The sequence below is a fragment of the Anabrus simplex genome, chromosome 7, assembly GCF_040414725.1.
Source record: "Anabrus simplex isolate iqAnaSimp1 chromosome 7, ASM4041472v1, whole genome shotgun sequence".
NCBI classification, from domain to species: Eukaryota; Metazoa; Arthropoda; class Insecta; order Orthoptera; family Tettigoniidae; genus Anabrus; species Anabrus simplex.
The window spans coordinates 10,381,179-10,398,654 of NC_090271.1; the positions used below are offsets into that span (position 1 = coordinate 10,381,179).

General features: G+C 39.7%; 1 protein-coding gene across 1 annotated transcript in view; it reads left to right on the top strand.

Moving 5' to 3' along the window:
• The first annotated feature begins 290 nt into the window (after positions 1-290).
• LOC136876857 (lysosomal dipeptide transporter MFSD1) overlaps positions 291-17,476 on the top strand; it is an 88,290-nt gene continuing 71,104 nt past the window's right edge. The window contains exons 1-4 of the mRNA XM_067150613.2: positions 291-541; positions 983-1,133; positions 3,028-3,153; positions 3,245-3,450. Coding sequence (XP_067006714.2) covers positions 391-541; positions 983-1,133; positions 3,028-3,153; positions 3,245-3,450 — 634 coding nt within the window. The 5' untranslated portion in view covers positions 291-390. The remainder of the gene's footprint in view (positions 542-982; positions 1,134-3,027; positions 3,154-3,244; positions 3,451-17,476) is intronic.

The following is a 17,476-nucleotide window of genomic DNA, read 5'->3' on the forward strand; positions in this document are numbered from 1 at the left end:
TCTGCCATCTAGCGGAGAAATTTTGTCGCAGCGTAGTCGCAAAAAGGCTCGCATAGAGCAGGCAGTATAGGGGGATCGTCGAGACGACGGTGCTGTTAACATATGATTCAGAGAGAGTCGTCATACTATTTCATTTCGTGATTTCTATTCGTCCTTGTTCACGTGGGCTTAAACGTTGTAGAATTTTTAATTTTTTTAAATATTGAACAGTATTTAAATAAAGTAACGATAACAAAATACTAGTTTGAAGGAACTGCTCTTCTGGAACATAATGCTCTTTGATGGAACTGTTTAGTGACCTGTCAAATAATCTCCCTGTTGTAGATGATGATGGTGGTGGTCATGTGCGTTTAAGTAAATAGTACCCATCGCTTGTTTCACGCGCTAGTCATGATGGAGGGCGGAATATATTCTGATAGAGAACGCATACTTCCTCCAAATGAAGAAGAAAAAGTAGAATCGCTGGGTGGACCTTGCTGTAACCCTAGTCATGCTCTTCATCGTTTTTTAGCACTCTTATTTATGTGCCTTCTTGGGTTTGGTAAGTGTCAGATAGGGAACAATGGAATTGTATTCATGTCATGTGAGGTGATTTTTTTTTTTTTTCGTGATTAACTGTTCAATAGAGGTTTATTACATTTGTTACGTGATTGGTGGGGTTTTCATTCAGTTTTACATTGGGCTACTTATCATGTTCTTCGTGTGCACTTTAGTAGACTTCATCTGTAGGTAAGGTTAAAATCACGCCAAGCAGGCGAAAAGATTACAGAATTTTGCTTGCATTTGGGCTGTGCGAATCATTTCTCGGTGCGACGTGTGGTCATTTATTTTTAAAGGATAACGGTAATTTTGACAGTTGACAGCTATTTCATAGATTTTGTTGACTGATTACTTTTCCATTCATTTCTTTTTACAGTACTTCTCTTGTGAGATAAAGTCGGACCGTGCTTTAAAGTAATTTGAGTTTTGTTATCTTTTTCAGGTTCCTATTTTTGCTATGATAATCCTGGAGCATTGCAGGACAATTTTATTACTGATATGAAACTGACAACCTCCGAATTTGTTTATCTTTATTCGTGGTATTCATGGCCAAATGTTATACTGTGTTTTGTTGGAGGTTTCTTGATTGACAGGTATGTATAGGCCTACGGAAGTTTTGTATTACGTTCCCATTAAGCAGAATATACTGTGTATACAATTGAAACATTGTAGTTCATTCACATAATTTCTTCAGTCCACTGTTCCCAGCTATGAGGAGAAGGACAATAGCTCATTCAGTATTCTGCTGCCAAGAGAAGTGTATTGTTTTGATAAAATTTAATTCTATCTCTCATACCTTGCAACGGGAGCAGTGTGCATATAGACTCTCCTATGCCTCATCATTTGATAATGCCGCATTTCTGATATCTTTTCTTATTTGTATCACGGGGTTTTTCTTCTGGCCTTAAGCTAACTTTTTTTTTTTTTTTTTTTTTTTTTTTTTTTTTTTTTTTTTTTTGCAGAATTATGTGACTTATTTTATCCTTTTATATTCATTCTGTCCTATCTATAATCATCCTTTTTAAAGGATTGGAATGAGAATAAAAGATAATGTTATGCTGTGTTTTGTTGGAAGTTTCTTGATAGACAGGTGTATATATATGAAAGTTCATATGGTATTGTACACACGTGAAACCTAATCCGACCATGATCGCATATGGAAGTGAATGTGTTAAACAGTATTTCGTCTTTGCACCTGAAAAGAGTTGTGCATGATGGTGATGATGCAGAAATGCCGATCCGCAGCACTTGCATAAATAAGAACAAGAATTCTTTGATATAAATCATACCGTATATTCCACACTCATACTCCAGCCTGAGTTTTAAACTGAAATCTAGGCCTATAGCCTATGTATAAAATAAGTTCTGTCTGTACATTGCTCAGAATTTAAAAAGAATGGTATTTTTGTATCGGATGTGTCCACAGTAGGGCCTAACAAGGAAATGCACTCTTTAATATTCTGCCATTTCTGTATGTATGTACGCGCATCACGAGAAAATGGCTGAAGTGATCCACTACAATCTAGGCTATAAATAATTTTATTCACCCTGAGTGAAATGGTAGTTTTAGATTCTCCTGTGCCTCATCATTTGATAATACTTTCAGTGGTGTATGATATTATTCACGCGTGTTGAGAGCAACAAAGCAGTGTTAGCATTTGTGAGGTAGTGATTTGGAATAGTATTTTGCCCAGGGCGATTGTAATTGTCACATATTTACATAATCTCCTAATCTAGAAACATGTTTTTTCCAAATGAATTGGCAGTTATAAAAAATTTTATTCTTGAAGAAAGAACAGAGACACATTTGCAGCCAGTTGCACACAAAATTTCTGTCCCTTACAATGCCTCTTGGAGTAGTCCAAACAAAGGATAGTGATAATCTGAACTCTAAGTAGTCTTTGTGTGGTATCCATCTTATTGCATGTTAAAGCAGCAGTATGGAGTCTTGTATTATCATGGAGAAAATGATGCCCTAGATTGGTTGCTGGCATTGTTTACTGCAATCTGCAGCTTTTGCGTCATCTAGAGTTGGCTTTTGTAGGTAGCATTCACTGTTATTCTTCATTCATGGAGGAAATCAAACTCGGGACACTTGTTAAAATGTGTAAAAGCTACGAAGAAGAGCTGCAAAAACTATATTTTCCACTAAACCACCTTCAAATATTTTGTGGGAAAGAAATGTTATTTTTGTGAGCCCATACTATTTTGGTACACTTGTAAGACTTTATTGTAAGAAATAGTGTTATGAACCTGCACAAAATTATTATGACTCATAAAGTAATATCTTCCATGAATATGGCAGAAATTTAAATGTTTAAATATGATTTGTTGCTATTTGCATACCTGTTGATATACTGACTGAGATACCTAGTTGATATTATGCTAAGTTTCGTAGTCTTGGAACAAATAGTTTCATAGATATGAATATACATCAAGTGCCCTTACTCATTAGTAATAAACTGCTGTTATCCTTTTTTCTTACAGGGTTTTTGGAATTAGACTAGGAACAGTTATTTATGCAACATTTGTACTGATAGGACAACTTGTTTTTGCTCTGGGAGGTGTTTTAGATGCCTTTTGGCTCATGGTATTTGGCCGCTTCATATTTGGGTATGTGTTAACTCTCACGTGTTCTAAATATATTGCAGAAACCATTCATCACATTGATATAAACCTAATCTGTAAAATTTTCTGTCCACAGAATTGGTGGTGAATCTTTAGCAGTTGCACAAAACAATTATGCTGTCCTCTGGTTCAAAGGCAAAGAACTTAACATGGTGTTTGGTTTACAACTCAGTTTTGCTAGAGTTGGCTCCACTGTAAACTTTATAGTAATGGACCACTTATACAAATGGGTCAGTCAGTATTACAAAGGCTATAAATGTACAGGAATTGTACTTTACATAGGTAAGTCTGGCTCATTACATTAGTCAATTTGTATTTATTTTTCTGGAAAAAGTATGGCCTAAATGTTTTATATCAACTTCCAGAGAGACTCGAGCACATAAACAATAAAGCAAAGCTGCTCCATGCAACTGTTCATATCGTACTGATCAGTAGGCTATAAAATATGACAATGATTTAGTTTTACATTAATTTAATTCAGAATCTAATGCAGCATTAAGTGTTGCAAACTATTTTGTTTGCCCTAATGTGGTGATTGACGATTTTGATTGAATTTGCCATTACAGCTCTACAAATAGGTACCAGTTCTTGTTCATCCAGCAGAGCCTCCGTGGCTTAGGCGGCAGAGCGCCAGCCTCTCGCCACTGGGTCCCGTGGTTCAAATCCTGGTCAATCCATGTGAGACTTGTGCTGGACAAAGCAGAGGCGGGACAGGTTTTTCCCCGGGTACTCCGTTTTTCCCTGTCATATTCCATTCTGGCAACACTCTACAATATCATTTCATTTCATCTGTCATTCATTAATCATTGCCCGAGAGGAGTGCGACAGGTTTCGGCAGCCAACACATTTCCTATCCTCGCCGCTAGATGGGGGCTTCATTCATTCCATTCCTGACCCGGTCAAATGACTGGAAACAGGCTGTGGATTTTCATTTTTTTTGTTCGTCCACTCAAAATTTGTTAAAAACTTCAGGACAGTATATGAAACTGTGATGGGAGAATTTGGTGCTCACTGCTCCTGTCTGTGAACCAAGGTTTCGTGGTGAACAATAATGGCTATGGAATCACAGTGTCATTGAACCAGCGGGAGCCATTACTGGCTACAAACTAACACCTCATAACAACAAATCCCAAACTTTAGTGGCTGGCAGGTCTTTTAACCACCGAGCTCGATAGCTGCAGTCGCTTAAGTGCGGCCAGTGTCCGGTAATCGGGAGATAGTGGGTTCGAACCCTGCTGTCGGCAGTCCTGAAGATGGTTTTCCGTGGTTTCCCATTTTCATACCAGGCAAATGCTGGGGCTGTACCTTAAGGCCATGGCCGGTTCCTTCCCATTCCTAGGCCTTTCCTATTCCATCATCGCCAAAAGACCTATCTGTGTCGGTGCAACGTAAAGCAAATAGAAAAAAAAAGGTCTTTTAACCTTACAGTATCATGAGTTTATCAGTAATCTCTCACTTGATTACATAAAGGGAGATCAGAGAGCAACTAGAGGAAGAATTAGATGAATACCAAGGAGGCTTCAACCTTGGAGAAGCTGTGCAGAACAAATCATCACTTTAAAACTAGCCATAGCATAGTACAAGAAGCAAAAGAAACCTCTTGCAATAACCTTCGAGGACTTTAAAAAAGCTTACGACTGTATCCATAGACCTTCAATGTTGAAAATTTTAAGAAATTTTGGGCTCCATGCAAAATTAATCAAATTGATTGAACTCGCTTTAATCAACACTAAATTAAAAGTCAAGTTCCGAGGGGAATTCTCTAAGCCATTCATCATAAAAACAGGCTTAAGACAAGGAGATTGCTTGTCACCACTGTTGTTCAACTGTGCCTTGGAATGTATAATGAGGGAATGGTACAAGAGTAACCCAAAGAACATCCGAATTGGAAGACCCAAAGACAACATAAGTTTAAATTGCCTAGGTTTTGCCAATGACCTTGCTCTCTTGTCCAACAATATTGAGGAAACCAGACAAGTTATTTCACTACAGGAAATAGCACAGAAAATTGGTCTTGGAATATCTTTTGAAAAGACACTAATCATGTTTACTGACCCACCACTCAAACAAAATTGCCATAGGAAACCAAGAAATCAAAATTGTAGATAAATTTAAATATCTGGGAGAAATCATAACATATGACCTCAATGAAAAGCCAGCATGGCATAACAGAATAAATAAACTGACCAGAGCACAATGTCACCAAGAATACCTACAACAAAAAGGGCCTATCAATAGCAACAAATTTAAAACATTACAAAACAGTCGCTCAACCAGAAATAACATACGCAAGCGAAACCATTGCCAGTGGATAGGGTTGAGCGTGGGGTTAACGGCCTCACCTTGTAAAAAAAAAAAAAAGCATTGTTCAGAAGACTTATACGAGAAAACCGGACGGAAATCAAAGACGACAAAAGCTTAAGAAAAGTACACGAGTAAGGAAAGCGGATATAAACATGGCGACATGGAATGTAAAAACAATGTTGAAACCGGGAAAAATACAAGAAATAGTAAATGAAACAAAAAGATTTGTATACGACTTAGTAGCGATTCAGGAAATAAGATGGAAAGGGCAAGGATGTATTGAAAAGAAAGATTATAACCTCTATTACAGTGGGCCGGAAGAAAGAACAGGACAGTTCTGTACGGGAAATTGAAGAAGAGTGTAATAGGATTTGAACCGATCTCAGAACATATAAGCTTCGGGTTAAGGGGAAGTTTAGGAACATAACTGTTATATCAGCACATGCACCAATTGAAGATACGGATGAGGAAAGGAAGGAACAATTTTATGATGTTAGTACAAACCGTTGAAGAGGGACCAAGATATGACACGATTATTATTTTAGGAGATTTTAATGCCAAAGTGGGAATGGAAGAGTGTATGAGACCAATAGCAGGGAAATATACACTACATGAAGAATCAAATGAGAATGGTTTTCACTTGGGACAGTTTGCCACTACGAGTGGTCTTATAATTAAAAGCGCCTGCTTTGATCATAAGAAAATACATAAAGGAACATGGAAGATGCCAGGAAGCACAGTGGTAAATCAAATAGATCATGTACTAGTGACTACGAGGCATGCAGCATCCATTATTGACGTAAGGACATGCAGAGGCCCAAACTGTGATTCTGATCATTATTTAGTAAAAGCAATAGTGAGACAAAAATTGGCAACAGGACAGAGGAGACAACCTACGGAAAGAAGGAAATGGAATTTGGAAAAACTACAACAACCAGAAGGAAAATAGAATTCCAGTCAAAAATGAATAATACTTTACAGACGATTGGACAAGTATCTGGAATAGAGGAAAGGTGGGCAAAAGTTCAAAGGTGCATACAAAATGCGGCACAAGAAACACTGGGTATAGCTAAAAAGAAAAGAAATATTTGGTTTGATATGGAGTGTGAGGAAGCGATTGGAAGGAAGAATGCAGCAAGAGCAAAAATGTTAGAGAGATACAAGGTCAAATAGGGAAAAGTATGATAAATGCAGACGTGAAGCTAATAACATCTGTAAGAAGAAGAAGAAGAAAAGAGAGATGATTAAGAAGAAACTAGAGAGTATAGAGACACAAAGGTTACAGAAGAGGACAAAGGAATTCTATAATGAAATTAATTATTTCAGGAAGGGGTATAAACCAAGATTGAATGGCTGTAAGAATAAAGAAGGCAAGTTATTACAGAATGAAGAGGAAATAAGTGAAAGATGGACCGAATACTTCCGAGAGCTCCTTAACGAGGAAGGAGAAGAGGTGGAAGAAAGTGAAAGGCATATGGAGCAGAGTGGGCCAGAACAATGGGTAAATGCCCCCACATTGAAAGATGTAGAAAATGCTATTGCAAAATTAAATAACCATAAAGCAGCAGGAGAAGATGGAATAACAAGTGAACTGATTAAAAATAGTAGCAAAGAAATGCTACAAGAGAGACATGAACTGATTATTAAGATTTGAGAGGAAGAGCGGATACCTGATGAGTGGAATACAGGGATAATTTTCCCAATATATAAGAAGGGAAATAAATACAAATGCACTAATTATAGGGGAATTACATTACTGAATATCATCTATAAAGTATTTTCAAATATACTATTACAATATCTGACTCCATATGCTGAAGAGAGATTGAATGAAGTACAGTGTGGCTTCAGGCGAAATAGGAGCACATTAGATCAAATATTCGTGGTACATCAAACTATGGAAAAATGCTATGAGCATAATATAGATCTACATATGTTGTTTGTAGATTTTAGACAAGCATTTGACAGTATACACAAGGATAAGCTATATGAATATATGGAGACAATAGGAATACCACAGAATCTGGTTAGGATGATCAGAATCACTTTAGGAGAAGTAAGGGCAAAGGTGATGGTGGATGGAAGAATTGTAAATGAGTTTGCTCTTAATACAGGAGTCAGACAAGGTGATGCACTCTCAGCTACTTTGTTTAATCTGGCAATCAACTAAGTCCTTGAAAAAATAATGGATACCAGAAATATTGTATATAAATCTAAACAAATTTGTATGTAGTGTTAATGGCCAGGAATGATAGATATTTGAAGGAAATGTTTCTTGAAATGGAGGGAGCAGGAAAACGGATGAGATTGGAGGTGAATGACAGTAAATCCAAGTATATGCATGTGACTGTTATAGTGGGCAGAAGAAGTCAAGATAATCTGACAATAAACGGCCATAATTTTGGAATGTACGAAGTTTTGAGTATTTGGGAACCATGTTGACAAACAATAACAGAATAAGTGAGGAGATACATCGTAGAATAATAGCTGGAAACAGGGCCTATTATGCAGATCTTTCATTATTTAAATCTCGTGTATTGTCTAAACCTACAAAATTCAAAAGTGAAACTCTGTTAGGAAGTTTTTCAAGGAACTGAAAAAAAAAACTTAAGCAGGAAACTTCTTAAAAGGTGTAATGCCCAAAAACTTATTCTGTACTTTGAAAGACATGTGAAACACACAGCCAACAGATTTCCTTGTTTGTGAACAATACCGAAATAGGCCCGAGCTGCTAACAGAAAGCCACAAATCGTTTTGTAAACGATGCCGGCTCTGTTTTTAAAGCGGTCCAGCCACCCGTTCGAGGCGGTAAAAGGTACCCTTAATTTGCATGCGGCTTTCTCCTGCACAGTAGTCCCACTGAAGGGTATGTTTAAACTTCGCTGCTGTTCAAACCATACTAGCAGAGCTAGTTCTATTTCATCGTACTTTTCTGATTTAACTTCCTTACAATTTGCCGAAGTATTCCCTGCAGAAGCAAAGATCTCTTCTTTCTTCGCTATAATGCCGTTCAAAGTAGACGGCGGCATCCCCAGCTCCTTTGCCAAAGCAACACGGGAAAGTGTAGATGACTCCACTTTCCTTATAATCTCCACTTTGTCTTTTATTGTTAGTGCCTTTCGCTTGATCTCTTTCCTCTGAGTTCCGCTCATTTTCACTTAAAACGTTTGAACCGGTACGTTATTACAAGTACAACTAACTTCACTGACTCCTATTCATACTAATTACGACGCTACACTATGCTTAGCAATCCGTAGCTTAGGCTTACAAGACGCAAAGACAAGACTTGTACTACAGTTTGTTAGCATATGCTTTCTATCTTCCTTACACCCCCGACACCTGCTTCAAGGATAACGGCAGCAAATGGGGAAATCTGGCAACTTATTCTTAGAGATTCTTGGAACATAGGCCTAAATCGCCCCTGCATTCCTACTGGTTGTCACGGCAACGGGCGTAGTTTCTGGCTGTTTCACAAGTACCGCATGGCCAAGCCAGTATTGAGTTTATTTTCCCGCTTCAATCCTCTTCCTGCTATAGGTAATGAAGAAAAGAAAAGCAGGTTCGAAGTTGCAGAAATGAGTGCATAGAAAAGTATCTGGGGTTTTACGTGGGAGTGATAAAGGCACAGTAGCAACGCTAGCACATCTAAACGTAAACAGTTTCTTTCCCTGCGAGAATTTTATTTCATGTCCCCTCATCCTAATAATGCGATGTAATAATTACGAGTGACGTGATAATACAATGTTTAGCTCGTATAAAGGTAAAATTAAAAATAACTTTCAATTTTATGCCAACACGTGGTATTGCAATGCCTCTGTGTGCCTCCCACCAACACCCAGTTGGCTATCAACATTCGTTCAACTTCGTAAACGTTCGGGATCTTTCCACCGGCTGTTTGGTGGCATGTGTATCAGCTGGCTGCTGGCAAGTCGGCTGTTTCCTGCATAGAGTCGGGAAGTTGTTTTTGTTCACCTCACTAAAAATGGACACGGAAAATCACGTCAAGTGCTGTAGTTTCATACGCTGACGGAGATTAAAGGATAGATTAATGATCAAGTATTTGCTTAGTTGTAAACACCGCACCAATCTTCTGGAGCTTGCAAGTTACTTCGGTTGAGCTGCTTGTCTTCGGCTTCTTCATGACTTTAGATCTTCATATTTGGATTGTGTTATGACTTTGTGCCTGACGGTTTATGCAGTCTGGCTCATTTAACTGTTCTCTGCTTTTCGTGAACATCGTGAGGCAGTGCCAAACATTGCGTGTGCCGTGCTGACGCTCGGAAGATTACGCATTACTTCTTTTAAGTGACTTACATTCCACTTCGTCTGAATTTTACAGTGCCTACCCCCGTCATTTTTATATCGCCTCTTCAACTGATATTGTGTGGACTTGACCGTTAACTTCTCTCTTACTTATGCATTGTTTTTCGAGTTATAATCGGCTGATGATGACCCAGACTGGGGTCGAAACCGGTACCATTTCCACTTTTAATTAAATAAGAATGTAATCTCTACATCTCTTATTTTCTTGTATTGAATAGGTTGAACTCCCATATTTATTATTTCAATTTAACTGTGATGGGTTCGATTAGATTCCACAAGGTGAGAGTAAGCATCTGGTGTCCGTGTTGTCATAGCGTGACGTCGTATGGCCTTGGGAAGCCCGCACAGCTTCCATACACCAGAGACACACCGCGAGCGCGCGAACGGTCTAACACAGAGTGCAACTTGCGCGGAGACTGGAGGGTTCTAACCATGGGCTGCTTTGAGCGGTCGTTTTCTATCTCAAGGGGCTCTAAAATCTGGACTGTTTAACCGGGAAATATATTTACAACAGAATACTTTAAACGGGAAAAATATATGTGTATCTTAATGCAACCGATCAAGGGACCAAGAATATCACACTTTTTAGGCGGGAAAACTTCTTATGCAGGAACCTCTTAACCGAGTTTTACTGTATATAAGATCCTTATTAGACCTGTAGTGACATATGGCTCAGAAGCCTGGAACCTTTTAGTTGATGATGCAAATAAATTAAGAATATTTGAAAGAAAGACGAATATATGGCCCAATTCAAGACCAGAATGGTTGGAGGATAAGGACGAATGCTGAAATACAGAACATATTAGACCAGGAGGATATAGTTAGATTTATTAAGGCACAGAGACTGCGATGGCTTGGCCATGTGGAAAGAATGGAGTAAGATCGAATGCCAAGAAAAGTAGTTAAATCCCGAGTAGATAAAAGATGGCGACAAGGAAGGCCCTGTAATAGATGGAGTGATGAAGCCGACCTGAGGGCAATGAACATCTGCCCATGGAGAGCAGCCGTTCAGGATTGAAGTAGATAGCAGACTATTGTAGAAGAGGCCAAGGCTCAAACAGGGCTGTAGAGCCGGATAAGTAAGGAAGCAAAACCATCTTCAGAACCACTAACACTGCACAAATAGACAAAATACTCAAGATAGAGAGAAGAATCGTTAGAACATGCATCAACAAATCATACCAAAAAGATGGACACTGGAGAGTAGCTTCTAATGAAACAGTCTATAAGGAAATAGAACCAGTAATGAGCACAATCAGGAAGAAACACATTTCATTTTTTGGACATCTAATCAGGACACCAGAGAACAGGATCATCAGGAGAATAATAGAAAATTTATGGAATAGTAAGTGCAAACATTAAGTGGATTACAGAAATCAAGGAAGATTGGATGAATTACAGTGGAAGACCTAAGAAACAAAACCGACAAAATCAAGAAACTCACAGACAAACAAACCAGACTGCAAATCAGAATCAACAAACATACAATACGAAGGGTGATTTCCGATGAAGAAAGAAGGATAAGATCCGAGAGAATGAAGTACTGGGGTAACAGGAAACTGCAAAATTCTTTGTATAAAGTTGGCTAGAGTGGTCCAATGAAGGCCATAAAAGGTAAATAATAATAAAATAAAAAAGGGAGATTGCAAGTGAATCTCTGAAACTTTTTTCACAATAGCTTAGTTTTATTAATCAGATTTATTAAAATTCTCCATATTCTGGAAACCTTTCGTATGCATTAAAATTTCAATACAAAAAATATCTTTTATTTTACTTACCCAAAACCATGCTCATCAACTTTACAGAGAGAAATTTCAGATAACTTCAAAAGTTCAGCTATAATAATAATAATAATAATAATAATAATAATAATAATAATTTATCCTGTGTGGGGATTTACCGGTTACCTCCATCGGGCGCGTCCCATTGGAATTGGGGAAGCTCGCTGGCTCTGCTGCCAGCAGAGTCAGAGGGTAGTAGGGAAATAAAATACCACCGTGAAAAAAAAAAACTGGTCCCTTGCCAGGGTTACGGCGAAGACTGATAAATGACCAGAAGCCAGAAAACATCTTGAGGCAACCTCTAGGGCTAACAACCCTAGTTGTAAAAGGATGGGTACCCGTCCAAAGCAAAGTCAAGTCAAAAAGCATGATGGCACAACATTTCAAGAAACATACCCCAGGGGGTAAATCTTCGGATAAATCCCTCGTCGTGAATGCCACGGCGCACGAGTCTCGTTCGGATTCTGGGGGAGACTCTACATCATGCAAGAGACGAGTCGGAGCGTCTTGGTGTACCCTGAAGAGTCAAAAACTCAGGCAAAAATCTAAAACCTTTCTAGCAACTTTCAACATAAATTCACTTACACAAACTGGCAAGCTGAAAACCCTCACCAAAGCTCTTCACGAAAATCAGATATCCATAATGGCCCTACAGGAAACAAGGTACCCAGATGAAGAGATTTTTTAATCCAAAGGCTACCGATTTTTCAAGAGCAAAGCGCAAAAAGGAATCCTCAATGGAGCTGTGATGCTTGGAACCGCGTTTGCTGTTAGAACCAAGATCCTTAAATCGGTTGCAAATTTCGAATGACAGATTGTCTATACTCACAATTAAATGCGCGAACAAAACCTACGCCCTAGTTAACGCACATGCTCTTACAAACGATAAGAATAAGTCTGATCCAGACGAAGTTGATGATTTCTGGGACCTACTGGATAAGAATTTAAACAAAATCCCCAAACACCATGTCAAGCTTCTTTTGGGTGACTTCAATGCCCAACTAGGTCGTGAACAGAAGTACAAGAAAGTTATAGGAAATTACCCTGCTCACAAAAGAACCAATCCCAACGGCAAAAGACTGGTGTCCATTTGCGAAAATCACAACCTGCAGGTCATGTCGACCCACTTTCGCCATCTACCCAGAAAGCAAATGACTTGGCGTTCTCCCGTCCAAGCTCTCGGAGAGTTCCAAATTGATCATGTTGCAATCTCCAGGAGAAACAGCCCTGAGATTATGAATGTCAAGGTAAAGAAAGGCATCAATGTGGCCTCAGATCATTATATGTCTCTTATCAAATTCAAACCAATTCCCGCAAACACAAGGAAGACAACCAAACAGATCACACGCTTCGACAATGATAAACTTCGGCAAAGGGTCGAGGAGTTCCAGGAGAAGGCTAGGCCAAACGACTGTGACTTTAACAACGCCAGAAGTCTCCTTGTTGAGGCTGCCAAAGACGTTGCAGAAATCAAGAGAAGTAAAAAGCATGCCTGGTGGAATAGTACCTGCGAATCAGTCCTACAAGAAAGACTCAATGCGTGTAAACAGTACTACTCTACGAAATCAGAAAATGATTGGGAAACCTACAAAACCCAACGTGCCCAAGCAGCTAGGGTGTTCAGAACTGAGAAACGTAAATACGAAAAATCTCTCATTGAAAAGATAGAACAAAATTTTAGGAAGAATGAAAGCAGAGAGTATTACAGAGCCTTCAAACGCAAACTCACTGGCTATAAACCACCATCTCTATGCTTTGAGCGAAAGGACGGCACACTGGCGACGTCAAATGAAGAAAATTGCAGCATTCTGGCAGATTACTTTAAGAATTTACTTAATTGCTCCAAACCGCAAAGCCCCATCGAGACCAAGGAACCCTTACTCAGGTACCCAGATTCCAGACCACCCGACAGAGATGAAATCAAGCGCCACATTGCCCGTCTCAAAAATAACAAAGCGCCGGGGGAAGACTCAGTAGTAGCAGAACTATAGAAATATGCCCCAGAGGAATCACTTCATATCTTGCAAAAGCAAATAGAAGACATTTGGAACAAGGAGACCCTACCCGAAGATTGGAAAATAGCTTTGATCCATCCATTACACAAAAAAGACAGCATGAAGAACATCAACAACTACAGAGGAATATCTTTGCTACCTGTGACTTACAAAATTCTATCACTTGCCATCCTGGAGCGTTTGGAAGCACAAGTCGAACATCAAATAGGTGAATACCAAGGAGGGTTCAGAAAAGGTCGCTCAACAGCTGAACAGATCCAAAATCTCAAAACGATCATCAGATATTGTACACTAAGGTCCAAGCAGTATGTGTCTGTCTTTGTGGACTTTAAGAAAGCGTACTACTCCATTGACCGGGAAGTCCTGCTAAACATCTTAAATGAATTTGGAATTGATTTGAAACTGCTGGCATTAATTAGAGCCACCCTGACCGATACAAAATCCAAGGTGAAGTTCCACGGATGTCTCTCGCATTCCTTTGACATCAAAACAGGAGTCCGACAAGGTGATGGGCTATCCCTGATACTCTTCAACTGTGCTCTTGAAAAGATCATCAGAACCTGGCGGGTGAGATTACAGGAAACCAACTACAGTCCATTGAGAATAGGAACCAAATCCAAGGGGATCGCAACAGACTGCTTAGCATTTGCCGATGATATTGCTGTTCTTTCAACCGACATAGAAACCGCTAGAGCTCAAGTTGAAATTTTAAAGGAAATTGCCGAACAAACTGGTTTGCAGATATCGTTTGAGAAAACAGAAGTAATGACTAACATCAAAGAGGCTTCACCAAAACTCCTTACAAAATACAGGGACATCACCCGAGTAGACAAATTCAAATACCTGGGTGAGATCATCATGAAAAATGGACTGGACAAAGAAGCACTTCAGGAGCGAGTACGCAAACTGGAAATAGCCTACCAAACATCCCGCACAATCTACAACAAAAAATGCCTTTCCCAAAACACTAAGATACGTCACTATGAAACAGTTCTGAAGCCAGTAGTTCTATATGCAGCTGAAACCTTGTCTCTAAATGCCAACAAAGGACTCCCTGAAGAACTGGAGAAAAGAGAACACAAAATTGTGAGAGGAATCTTGGGATCAAAGTACAGAAATGGAACCCACCAAAAGAGATCCAACAAGGAAGTCTACAGCAAAATAGAGAAAATTACCAACACAATCAGAAAAGGACGGGCACGATTTTACGGTCATCTGAAAAGAATGGACGGAAGAAAGTTAACTAAAGAAATCTTTCACTTTTTTGATTCAAACCCCAAAACCACAATTCCCTGGTTTAGAAATACCAAAGACGACCTGCAAATGCTACATATCTCAGCTGAAGACGCCCTTAACAGAGATCTCTTCCGTTAGAAAATATTGACGAACGGGCTAAACCGAGACGAGCTACCGAAGAGAAGACACGGTGCCCCTTGGACAGAGGAGCGTAAGCAGGCCCACTCACAAAGAATGAGGGAAATTTGGGGTCTAAAGAAGGCCAAGTTCAGTGTCAAATGCAACAAGACTTAACGTTGTCATTGATGGCCCCAGCGAGTTATATATATATATATATATATATATAATAGTTTATAATGCTATACGTGTGATGTATTTTATCATTTAGAAAATTTTTTACTAAATGAAAAATTTGTTGCTTCATGAAACAAATAGATTTAGATATGAACCTACAAAATAGCTGCCTCTATGGATCAGTAGTAGTGTGTCGGCATTTGAATCTCAAGATAGCGGGTTCAAACCCGGCAGAGGTAGTTGGATTTTTGAAGGGCGGAACAAGTCCACTCCACACTCCTTGTCATATGATGTTGGCATGTAGAAGATCTCTGGCGACACATTTGGTGTTTACCCGACTCGCCCTATAGAGATTCTGCTTACTCTGCCATCTAGTAGGCGTACAGTAAAATAAAGCATCTAAATTGATGAGCAAACAGCCAGATGGCGTCAAATTAAAATGTTTGCACACGTTAGCTCAGGCCATACAATTATTATAATCATCTTTAAAATGAACCCTAGAATATTTTTAGTGAGCAGCTAGTTTGGATCTCATTGCACAGGAGAAGGTGTGTGTGAACGCTTTATACTTTTTCAAAATAATTTCCACCACACTTAATACACTTCTCCCTACGTCTAAATCAGTCACTGAACCAACTCTACCACTTTTCTTCGGTTGCATTTTCACACTCTTGATCCCATGCTGCCAGAAGCTCCTTGTCGGATGCAAAACACCGCCCTTTCAGCTTCATCGTCACTTCTGGGAAGAGTGCGAAGTCACATGGGGCAAGATCAGGACTGTATGGAGGGTGATCAAGTACAATCAACCCTGATCTGGTAAGAAAATCCATTGCTGCATTAGCACGATGTGCTGGAGCATTGTCGTGATGCAAGAGCCAAGTTTTGAGCCGTGACCTTGGATGGAGCTGCTTGAGAGCCTGGATGACGTGAGGCAGTAACTGTCCTTTGTGTTTCTAGCACAACCTGAGTCAGGATGCCCCGTTTAGTGAAGAATACTGGAATCCTCCTTTTCTTCACCGACCTTGACTTTCGCACAGTCACAGGAGTACCCTCATCTTCAAACAGCCGCACCGTGTTCTGGGATTTTGTTGTGACATCGTAATAATAAAGCCAAGTTTTGTCACCTGTAACGATGCTATTGACGTTAATAATACCAATAGAAATGGTCCGTTATTGGACATTATAAATTTTCCAGCACTGCCGGTGGCTACAATTAGCCTTCGCAGTGGCCTCCACGGTATGCACTAGTCAGCGTCTTGGTAGGTGTGCTAGGTACCAACTGATGAGCCCAGCCTAGCACACGAGGGCGAAACGCTGGCAACCAGGAACGAGTTAGCTGGAAAATGTATAATGTCCAATAACGGACCATTTATATTGGTATTATAAATTTACACATTCGGAACAAATATTTCAGATTCCCTATGGGAATCAACATCTATATCAGCTATTGACGTTATGCGAAGTCTCATTTTTAAACTGTTTTAGCATTTTTTGGCACCATTTCACTCGATGTGCCCTTTGTTCCTCTGAAAGTGAATGGGGTACCCAAAGGGAACAAACCTTTCTAACATGGAGATGGTCGCGTAGAATTGATTGAGTAGCTGGTGCAGGGATGTGGAGGGTCTCTTCTACCTGCCGATATGTTAACCACCTCTCTTGCTGCAACATTTTCCTCACAGCTTCAATGTTTTCCTCAGTATCTGATTCAGACGGTCGCCCGGAACGAGGATCGTCTTCAGCCCCAAAATTTCCCCTCTAGAACTCTTTGTACCAGCAGAAAATTGTTGTCCGATGTGGATAGTCTTTCCCCAGCATGGGAGTCATTTCCTCCAGGCACTGGTCAACAGTTAATTCACGAGCAAAATTGTAGCGGATAATTGCGCGATATTCACCTTTGGACCACACTGACATTTTAACTTGTTTTCAGTTCCACTGCTTGGTAACAACTGGTGTGAAGGTCGCGCCTTGCTGTCTTCTAGACCGGTTTTCACCCCTCTTTTCATCCTTCACCATAATAGGGGTGTCCAGACAACCTTTTTTGCATATTGCTAAACTTTCCTAGTGCCCTTTGTAAAATGGAATGCTGGCAATACCTTCCCAGTCCTAACCTGTCTTATCTCTACGTCATAAGACTTGCCTGAGCTAGCGCTATAGGTGTGGAAAACCCTGTTATTTTTTCAGTTTCTATCTTTCTGTATATCAGGCTGAGTGGCTCAGGTGGTTGAGGCGTTGTACTTCTGACCCCAACTTGGCAAGTTCGATCCTGGCTCAGTCCGGTGGTATTTGAAGGTTCTCAAATACGTCAGCCTCGTGTCCATAGATTTACTGGCATGTAAAAGAAATCCTGCAGGACAA